A 10,483-nucleotide genomic window follows, 5' to 3' on the forward strand; every position below is an offset into this window, starting at 1 on the left:
TTAGTGGCGGTTGTTCCCCTTAATACGTTTTCTATCCGCGGATGGTGACTCTTGGGTGTCCAGCACGCTCCAGAGGCGGAATAGCCTTGGGCCCTCCCTTCTTAGAGTCGTGGGTGGAGAAAGGGCTTCCTCTAGGAAAAGCTGAATTCTACAAAATAGCTCCCACTCCTGCGGAGGAGGGAGGGCAGAGAATGTCTGGATAAAGGCCTTCCTGTGAAGGCCTGAAGAGGCGACCCAAATCCTTAAACAAGAAACAATGCTCCTCTCCAAATAAAAACCAAATTTGCCCAGTAAGGGCTGTAGGTTTTTGTTTTGCTTTGTTTTATTAATAGATGTGCCGAAAAGAGAAGTTTGTTACATAAGTAAGATTCACCTCCTTAGTGGACAAAGCTGCCTTTAGGTCTGTGGATTCCAGGACCTCAAGCAGGCTGTGATCTAGGTGTGGGGAGTGGGATGGGGGTGGGGTACTGGACTCAACTCCACCACTTCCCACTTTCGATGTGCAGGGTTTCCCACCCGGAGTACTATCCACTGGCACCGTGGAGCGCCCAAGTCCTAAGACTAGATCCCCTTGCTGGAGTGAGGTGACAGGAGGAGACAAGATGTCGCCAGAAAGCCTCCAGAAGTGGGCACAGGTTTCTTTGTGCTGGATCCTCACTAAAGACCAGAGGGCCTCCAGACAGAACACATAATCTGTGCTGAGATAAACTACAACTACTTTGAGATCCGTAGTTGTACAGTCTGCTGGGAGACCCGCAGTCACTGCCCTGCCAGCAAGAGCTATCGAGGATGTGCGAGAGAGCCAGAAAAACTAGTGCGCGATTCTTGGGCCAACTGTGCTCCCACGCACTCACAAGCTTGCACACACACTCATCCAGCTAAATTTCGAAGGAAACAGTTGAGCCTAGCAGCCAGCCAACTACAACCGGAGAATCCAGGGAAAGTGACTTCCGCACTCTCCCTGCTACTCTGTAGCGGCCTTTGAACTGGATGTCTCGGCCAAGGGACAAGGAAGTGCTATTCGAGGCGGCTACTACGGAATCCGATTAATTCTGGGATCGGGCAATTCCCCATCTCCTACACCTCTGGAAGTATACCAAATTTAGATTTGGCATTTCCATCACCGGAGGGTCGGTGTCAAGCATACACTCCACAAGTCTGAGAAAGTTTGCATCAGTCAACTTAAACTTGTACTCTACACAGAAACACCCCTGCTTACAAGGCCGCAGGAATCAGTATCTTATAAATGTATTTTTAATGACTCGAACAGCCAACCAACCCTATGTGTACAACAGAAGGAAAAACAATTTATTAGGTGATATAATGATTTGTTTAAAAGAAAGATTTTTTTCCTCTCTGCTCTCCCCCTCCCTCCTTTTTCAAACATTTATATTAGGAGACCAAAAATTGATCAGGGGATCTGTAATTTCTAACAAGTCGACCCTTTGTTTGGTAGGCCGCAGGATGCTTGGATTCCCCTGAGGGTGCAGGAAATCAAGTTTGCTTATCTGGAGTCAATAGCAATGTCATCAATACAGAAATAATCATATCCAGTTGTACACTCCTTAATGGCTTTCAAAGTGCTTCTATGCTTTGGTGAGTTACTCTCCAGCCTGGAGAGAGCAGCACTCCAACATAATATTTTCTGCAACCTCTGGATTCTGAAAGACTGCCCCTTCACGTCTCACCAGCCTGTGATGGTGAGAACGGCATCATTCCTCCTAGCGCCTTCACCTCCTACTCATCAGACATCCTACCTAAACAGGTAGCTCCTGTAAACCCCAGCAGGAAGGGATGGAGAGTGTTCGCATAATGCTCCAAGGTAAGGAATGTTTTTAAGTTGATATTTTTATTATTAGCATCACTATTATTGCTGAGTTTTGTTTGAGTTGTCATCTTTAGGAGCCTCTCTGGTGCTTCCTTGGGAAGCAGTGGCTTGTACTTCGGGGACCCAGTTCCTTGGAGAGTTTGTTGATTCTTGCCACCCCCTTGCAGCTCGGTGCTATTCCCAGTTAGGAAAATTGGCAAGGTTGTGTAGTTGCCTAGGATTAAATCCCAGGACTCCCCCCCCCCATAGGAGCTGGGGTCCCCAAACAGGTCTATTCTACTTTCTTTTAAGATTCCTGCTGGCCAGAATACCCTTAGTACTCCTTGGGGGCCCTAGAGAGCTATGCCAGTTTTCGGGTTGAGGGAGGTACCCTCTGATTTTCCCCACATCCTAGACTTACTCAGTTGTTCTCCTGAAGCAGGGCAGGAGACTTTGTGCAAGCAAGTGGAATTCTGCAGACTTTTCAGGTAGCTGCCAGAGTCCACATTTTGTTCTGAGTCCCAGACAGAAACTTGGTTTGAAGACAGTGTGTTGCCAGCACGGACCCTGAGCTCTAAGCTCTGGCCATGGCTGGTTAGAAAGTTAGAAACACAGGGCCAGGGCCTGGTGAGGTCTAGACTGAGAATTGTCTCTCTGGGGTCCTTGGACTTTCTCTGACAGGCAGTATTCACAGCTTGAGGTAAATGTTCATAGACTCCCTCTTTCCAAGAGAAAGAGTCAGGACAATTCCTGTAAGCAAGACTACAAAGCATGTCCTACTCCCTCTAATGTCCCTGATGCCATTCTCCAGTCAGTCCTGTCTCCAGCATTTATTCTGATTCCAGATATCGGCATTACTGGCTGCTGTTCAGAGACACTGGGTCATTGTGCTTGAGATGATTTTGGACTTTCTCTCAGAAAGACATATGCACCATCATCTGCCTACTTTCTCAGTGTTGGGGAGCTGTATGGAGGAGTCTTCAGTGCAGAAAGCCATTGATCTTTTGAAAATGGAACAGAGTCTCAACTCCCCCAGCTCTGTTAATACTCAGTCAAGATACTTTCCAGAGATCTGAGAGGCTCACAAACCGTTGCAATGGGACACACCTTGAGATAAGCAAGCACCCCCTCCCCTCTCCCTCTCTCTCTCTCTCTCTCTCTCTCTCTCTCTCTCTCTCTCTCACACACACACACACACACATACACACACACACACAAGACAAAATTGTGTTGCTAACCAGACTGATTTCAATGACGGTCAAAGCACACTCCAAACCCATTTTAAACCTTATTTCCCGCTCTTTGGTTTAATCATCTGTGTGTATGTGTGTATGTGTGTATGTGTGTAATTGTGTGTGGGGGAGTCAGAACCTAATACCCACAAGCTCAGCTTTATTAAGACCGAATGTACTGAAGGGTGAAGTGGGAAAGGACCCTGGACTCAGGCTGTATTTGCGACTGCTCTGGGAGATGGGGCCCAGGCGGCAAAGCCAATGGGAAGTGTATAATAAAGTGAGATTCCCTTAATCAGGGAGCAGGGTGTGTATGTATGTGTGTATGTGGCAGGGGAGCAGGATTTTCATTTCACAAAAAGAAAGGAAGAAAAAGAAAAGAAAGGAAGAAGGAAAGGATGGATTGTTGAAAAAAGCAGGTAAGTAAATATGGGAATATTGCATACTTCCAATAGGAGTGCATGAATTCTGGGTCGTATTTGCGGTGTGGAATCCTGGTAGGCTGAGCTGGACCCAAAGAGTATGTTGCAGCCCTGGTATTCATACCATGCAAGCTAGGAGCTGCCAGGATACTTAACAATTCAATTCATTTGGGTAATTTTTCCCAGGACAGCTCCAGAGAGCTGTGTTAGCAACTCTCCCAGGCTGAGGCCAGCTATGAGAGGGGCAGAAAATGACCCCATCCGCCACCGCTAAAAATGAGGTGGAGGGAGGAAGCTGTGAGGCTGTGACCTTGGACATCTTTTCCTTTCCTTTCACTAAAGACGCTAGCCCTGTCCCTGAATCCTCGGAGAATGAACACAAGTTGCCTCTTTAGTAAGCAGAGAAAGCAACAATCAATCCCAGAAGGGTTGACACCTACCTCCCCCTCAAGAACACTCTGAATTCTAACACTCTGGGCAAAGGGAGTGAGGACCCACCAGCAACAACGGAGAAGCTCCAAACTTGAAGGAGAATGCATTACAAAATCAACGCTGAATTTTAAAATGATTTTACAAATAGAAATAAAATGATCTTTGGAACCAAAGGTCTGCTAACTGTGGTAGAGAGAGCACTAAGAGGAGTGTAGCCTTGGGGCTTTATCTTAGCTCTTTTGCCTGTTTGCTGAAGCTGAACTTGGTAGTCTAGTTCCGCCTAGGCCGACCCAGGCGGTGGTGGCTTTCTTGCCTGGGCCTTTAGTACCCTAAGGACTGGAGGCCAGAAAGCTGAGAAAGATTTTCAGGAATGGCAGTAAGGCAAACCAGCCTTTCTACTACAGGTGAGTTGAAACAAACCAAACCCAGGCTCCGGTTTTGGAGGTTCCAGGCCCGGAGTTAGTGACATGGCACTATTGGCATTAACTCTTCCTTGTTAGCCAGGCAAGAAGCTCAAGCGCTAAGCGCTAGACGTTTAGCTTGGGAAGAACAGTTGGTATTTTGGGGAGTCTTGCGTTTTGCATGGCCAGGGCATGTTTTTCTGCATTCCTATGCATGGCCTGTCTCATCCTGGGTTCCTGTGCAGATCAAATGATGCCAGGTCATGAGGGAGCAAATGTTTGCAAACATTTTTTAGCTAGAATAAAAATTCGCACCTGTAGGAATAAAATGAGCAGGATACCCTCCCCTGAAGGAATATTACTGGCACTTGACTCTCCCCAAAAAGATTTAGAATTTCGGAGAAAGTTTTTGTTTTGTTTTGTGTTTTTCAGCCTATTCTTAAAAGATCGAGTCACTTAGAAACATTGACAAAATCGAAAGTGGAGAGGCGGAGGGAGGCGGAGAAGAATCTGCAGATTTTAGATGGAAACTGGTCGTGGGTTCAATCAGCCCAGGCACCTCCAAGATTTGAGGGTGTGAGACTGAAGGAAACAAGGACTCTCGAACATTTGTTTTAAGATTCAGTGGAATTCTTCCACACCCATGAAGTTGTGATTCCGGAGGTTCAGCAAGGCTGTTGGGAACAGCGGATTAGGCATCTGAGTATTGTCTCCTAGAAAGAAAAGTGAGGCCCAGAACGCTCCACCGTTGCCTCCCACCCGTCTCCAAGGCCTTGCCTCAAAGACGCACCAAGAGAATTTCAGAGAAAACAAAGTCCGGGTCAGGCACGTTGAACTAAACGTTTATAAATTAAAGAAAAAATACAGCGAATAGAGCTTCCAAAATTCACAAATCTTTTCAAGATAACTCTAGTTGAGTGCACAGTGCCCTTAAAGAGGCAGAAAGCTGCGAGGCTGGTGAGACAGGTAGTCTCAGAAACAAGCAAGGCACAGAGGGTGTGGGGTTCAAGCAGAGGGCCAGGAGAAGGTGGAGGCAGCCGCGGAAATGCAGGCCAGGGATATTCACATTGAATACAAAAATAATCGTTATTTGAATACAAACAACCGAAAAGTGCTACAAGTCTCAACCTTCTTTGAAAAAAAATAGAAAGAAATAAAGACAGCTTTCTGAAAGGGGGCTTTCCGGGTCGGCGGGTCTCTCTATAGGGGCCCCAGGCACTCTCCCCTTGGGTGTGGCCCTGAACTTCCGTGAGAGGGAAAGGAGAGGGGATCCCTGGCCAGCCCGCTTGAAGGCTCCCTTTCTTACATTCAGCATCCAGGATGGTGCCCCGTGAGGGGTGGAGTGGAGGTCCCCAAAATCAAACCCTTCGAGGTTCAAATCAACTCCTGGCCTGGAGCTGTCAGGCTTCTGCACTCCTTTGTCACAAATGTAATTTCCAAAAATTAAAGATATGTAGATACAGATCGATAGCATGGATACCATGAACTAGTGTGGCCTAGCGCGCACGAAGCGCCTGGCCGACCCGAGATTCTGAGGATTCGGGCTATGGGGTCTCCAGGAGTCCTCTTTGCTCTGGGTAAACACCATCCCCAGGCAGACACAATCCAAATCCAACGTTGCTGTGATAATAAATAGCGTCCCGAGACTTGAAGAGAGGTGACGGGTGTGCAGAGTGCCAGGGGTCATAGGGCGCATCTGTTCAAACCAGAATAAAGCCCCCTCTCTGGGCAGTCTCAGTTCCGCTGCCAGGTCGCCCTGGGTAGAGGAACTCCAGCAGGATTTCATTCTGCACCTGAGGTTTCCCCTACCCCCGGAAGAGCTTGCCTGCGCTGAGTACAATCTCTACACCTGTCCGCGGGGGTGCAAACTGGGGCGCAGGAATCATTCGCTGCCTCTCTGCAAGCGGTTCACTGGGTACCAGCGGCGGCCGCGCATGTGGACAGCGCCCAGCCCGGGAGGCAGTAGTAAGGGTAGTAGTAGGAGGGCTGCAGTGGCAGAAGAGAGGGAGGCCTCAGCACCTCTCCCGGCAGATACTGTCTTTGGTCGTCACGCACCAGCACCTTTACTGCCACTTTCTTGGCGGCGGGCGCCGAGGCGAGCAGGTCTGCGGCCATCTGCCTGCGTTTGGTCTTGTATCGACGATTCTGAAACCAGATTTTGACCTGGGTCTCGGTGAGCTTCAGGGAAGCTGCCAGGTCTGCGCGCTCTGGCCCGGACAGGTAGCGCTGATGGTTAAAACGGCGCTCCAACTCGAAGACCTGGGCGTGCGAGAAGGCTGCCCGAGAACGTTTCTTTCGAGGCTTGGGCACTGCGGGCTCTTCCTCCTCCTCTATGCCTCCTGCCTGAGCGCCGCTAGCTCCGCTGCCGGCCGAGCTGCACAAACCAGGCACTCGTGAACCTCCGGGACTAACACCACCGTCCTCAACTCTTGGGCTGTGGTCGCCTGCGGATTCCGATAGGAAGAAAAAACAAGAAGCCGTCAGACTCGCAGAGGTGCAGATGGGTCTCTACTGCAGTGGTTTCTCGGGGAGGACTGGGAAGAGAAACCTGCTGTGAGCCTACTGAAAGGGGAGGTGAAGTTCCAGAGGGTTCTGTTTCATAACTCCGTTCCCTTCGCTTCTCAAATCCGTATCTCTTTTGGAGCATGCCACAGCAGTAGGGGAACAGCTCTCCCTGAGGCCCCAGATTCCCTGCAGTAATGTAGGATACATCGCCCGAGAGTATCCACAAGCTTGTTTTATTTTTCTCCCCCCACTCAGTCCCGAATCCTGGCTTTCTACATTACATTTCAGCTTCTTAGCTCCAGGCGGTACACCCCTGCACACCCACACATACACATCCGTTGGCTACAAGAAAGAGGAAGATTGGGGGGGCACGCAGATCTCGAGGTCAGAAGTATATAGTCCTCATTCCTTAAGTCTAAAATTGCTGTCAGGGATATAGCAACGGGGTGACTGGGGTACACTTGCCTCCCTCGTCTTTGCAAGAAAATAAAGGGTAGTGGAGACCCTCATTTCTGTTTGGTCCGAACCCCCTGCTCCAGCCTCTTCTGGACTCCCTGCAGCGCAAGAGCAGAGAGGTCAAAGGTGTGGCCTGATTTGAGCCAGTGAGAGGCCTACGGCAGAATGCACCCACAAGAAGCCAGTTGCGGGGATTTCAGATCAAGGAATGCATCCACTAGTCGATAAACAGGCTGGACTCTTAAGGGACGACCTGGATCACACTTCCCCACTACCCTGTCTCAGGTAATTGCTTGTTTTGTTTTTACTCCTAGGTGCTCAGCCTAAGGCTGCTCTATCAGTCCTGGGGTGAGGAAATTTAAGTCGTTCAAAGACTTATTCTTCCGCTGTCACAGAACCTGAAATCCTGTCTTCCCTTACATGGCTGGGCCAAGGAAACGTTATGATCTACCTTAGGTCCCTGGTCCCCTTTTGCTAAGTGTAGAGCGGATACAGCGGAGGCACTGCAGATGAACTCCACGCTCTGGGTGCAGGGTGCAGGAAACATGGTACTAGGATGCCCGGCTGCAAGAAGCTCAGTTGCTTAAGACTTGGGGTAGTGCGCGCCAACGTGCAGAACTTGGGAGACTTGGCCAGAACTAAGGCCAGCAAGGCACAGTGTTCCCATAGCAGGCCCACCCCGCCTCAGATTGCTTGACCTCGTAACCCATCCCCTCAGCCCAGCCCTCTTTCCGGAGAACCCCCCGCCGCAGACCTGAGACACTGGCTGACATCTCGCTGTCGCTGCGGACTGGCGCTTCCTCCTCCAAGTCCTTGACGGTATGCATCTCGCAGATCGGCTGGTCCAGGCCCAGGGTCACCCTGGTGCGGCAGGCTCCACTGGCTCCCTGAACGTCTGCGCAGCGCCTCCTGCTCTCGTTCTCTTCACTCAGAGCAGAGTCCGAGTCCCAACCTCCCGGGCTTTCCGCGGTCTGCCCCACAGCTGTTCTGGTTCGGGTAGGAGACGCCAGCCGGGAGTTCTCGGCGCCCCCCCAGCACCCCCGCGTCGGTCTCCCCAAAGAGCCGCCAGCAGCAGACGGCGGGCGCCGGGGCCACCGCCACTTCTGTGCCCCCGGGTGCAGGGCGCCCCTCGGACGCAGCCAGCCCGCCGCGCTCCTCTTTCTTATTGAGGATCGCCTGGATGGAGAAGGGCGTCAAGGTGCTGGCGCTGCGCACAGCCATCTGCGCCTCGGATCGGAGCCGGCAGCCGAGCGGGCAGCTGGGTGGCGGGGACAGCTTCGAGCCTGACAGAGAGCGCTGGGCGATCGCAGCGCGAGTGAGAGGGGAGCTCCAGGCCCCCGCAGCCCACTCCTGCGCAGCTCAGCAGCCCCCGCCCCCCTCAGTCCCAGGATCCCCGCCGACCCCTCACCCCCACCTAACAGGCCCACCTCGCTTGGACCCCCTCCCCCCTAATCTAGCGCCAGATTCCCTCTTCCCGCAGCTGGGCTAGGTTAAATCATCTCCGGTAGCCTTGGGGGCCAGCCGGGGTCTGTCCCAGCGGGGAAGGCCAGTGAGAATTGTCAAGGGTCCTCTCGGCGTCTGCAGTCGCCTTCGGAGCGCCGCGGCGGCGCACCGCCCCAGTCACTTTTTCTTTGCGCCTCTGTCTTCCCTGCCGGCAGGGCTTCGCTCCTGGCGGGTCCTCCCTCTTCCCCTCTGGGCTGGCTCTTCCGGAGCCCACCCCTCTTGGCGCCCGCGGTGACAGCTGAGGCCCCCAAAATTGGAGAAGAACGGGACACCTTTTTACCCTCTGCCCAGTTTTATCTGTTTCTTCTCTTTCCTTCTCCTGGGTTCCTCTGTACTCCCCCCCTCCCGTCAGAGTGTCATTCCTCACCGCTGAGTGACAGCATCAGGCCACGCCCCTTCACTGGCTGTTCTGGGTTCTCCCGGCAGTGGATTGGCTGGTTCCAACTGGGGGCCGTTGACTTTTAGAGACTCTGCTGTGCACAATGAGTAGCTGAAGAGACAGGGTCTGAATTAACCCTTCAATCCCTAAGCCGGGTTCTCTTAGCATCCTTCAGCAATAAGGAGGAATGAATACTCACTTCAAACCCGTTCTCATTTCAGCTCATCTTGGCACCTACTCCAGAGATTTCTGGAACACCGGATTCTAATGGGAGAAAACTCAACGGAGAGCGTGCCCATATGTAACATGTAGTTTCTGTTCTCTAGGAAGGAGCCCAGAGTCGAAGCACAAAAATCATTGTTTTTCCACTCTTAAGTTTCGCGGCTGTTTCTCTGTTAATGCTCTTTTCTGAAATAATCTCATAATTAAAATAACTCTATTAAATATTTTCTCTCCCTATGCATAATTGGATTGATTTCTGTGGATGAACTAGAAAGCTAGGTTAAAAACTATTAGGTAAGCCCTAAGACAAGCGAAGAACTGGAAGCACCTGGGGAGTCTCCTTGAGCAGTCAACGCTGAATTTAATTGGATTTTGTTCAGTGTTTTACATCAAGAAAAACAGGAATTTAATGTGTTCTTTAAATATTCCGTTTCTTCTGTGTTGAGTAGAAATAGATAAGTTTTAAAAAGGCTATCTGGGAGCTACACAACAGTGAAATCCAGAATTGATAATATTTAATGCCCTTAAAAAATAAGAGCCACGTCGTTTTACTCACTAGAAGGAAGTAAATAAAAGATACAAATACTGTGGTTCTGTCAAAACACATGTTGCCTATTTACATAACTTCTTTTTAATAAAAAGTTTGTTCAAGTGACATATTTCACGGTTGAGTAAACTTGTTCAGAGGTTTAACAACATCCAATGCACAAACTTGAATCACTGAATACATTCAAATAATTGTCATGTTAGCTTAATAAGCTGCGGAGATTTCTTCATTGGTGACATTAATATAAGAGTTTCCTCTGGCTGATTCTGCACTGCAGGCAAGAAATCGTTATAGCTATTCAAAATTGTCCATCTGGGGAGGACAGTCAGAGCTTGTAGAAATCAGGGATGCGGTTGTCTATTGCCCTATAAAGATGCTCCGGGATGCCTTGGGGTGAGGTGTGGGACTCCCTTGAAGAGGCTAGGGCTCTTTATAGTTCTTCACAATTGTGTACGTTTTGAGGCAAAGATTTAAATTTGTTGTTAGTATCTTGCAAGTGTAACAGCGAAGGGAGGAGTCTACAGGCCAGGAAAAGGACCCCACAAAATGCTTATGAGATTTCAAAACGAAACTCCAA

At 50.1% G+C, this 10,483-nt stretch overlaps 1 protein-coding gene across 1 annotated transcript; it reads right to left on the minus strand.

The window, feature by feature from the left end:
* Positions 1-5,119: 5,119 nt before the first annotated feature.
* Nkx3-2 (NK3 homeobox 2) lies at positions 5,120-8,593 on the minus strand. Its single transcript, XM_005068815.4, is given in 3 exon segments — positions 5,120-6,738; positions 8,010-8,286; positions 8,288-8,593. Coding segments are annotated over 3 exon segments (1,002 nt in total). The 5' UTR covers positions 8,477-8,593; the 3' UTR covers positions 5,120-6,202.
* Between the last annotated feature and the right edge of the window lie 1,890 nt (positions 8,594-10,483).

The sequence above is a fragment of the Mesocricetus auratus genome, unplaced genomic scaffold (assembly GCF_017639785.1).
Source record: "Mesocricetus auratus isolate SY011 unplaced genomic scaffold, BCM_Maur_2.0 Super-Scaffold_100006, whole genome shotgun sequence".
NCBI classification, from domain to species: Eukaryota; Metazoa; Chordata; class Mammalia; order Rodentia; family Cricetidae; genus Mesocricetus; species Mesocricetus auratus.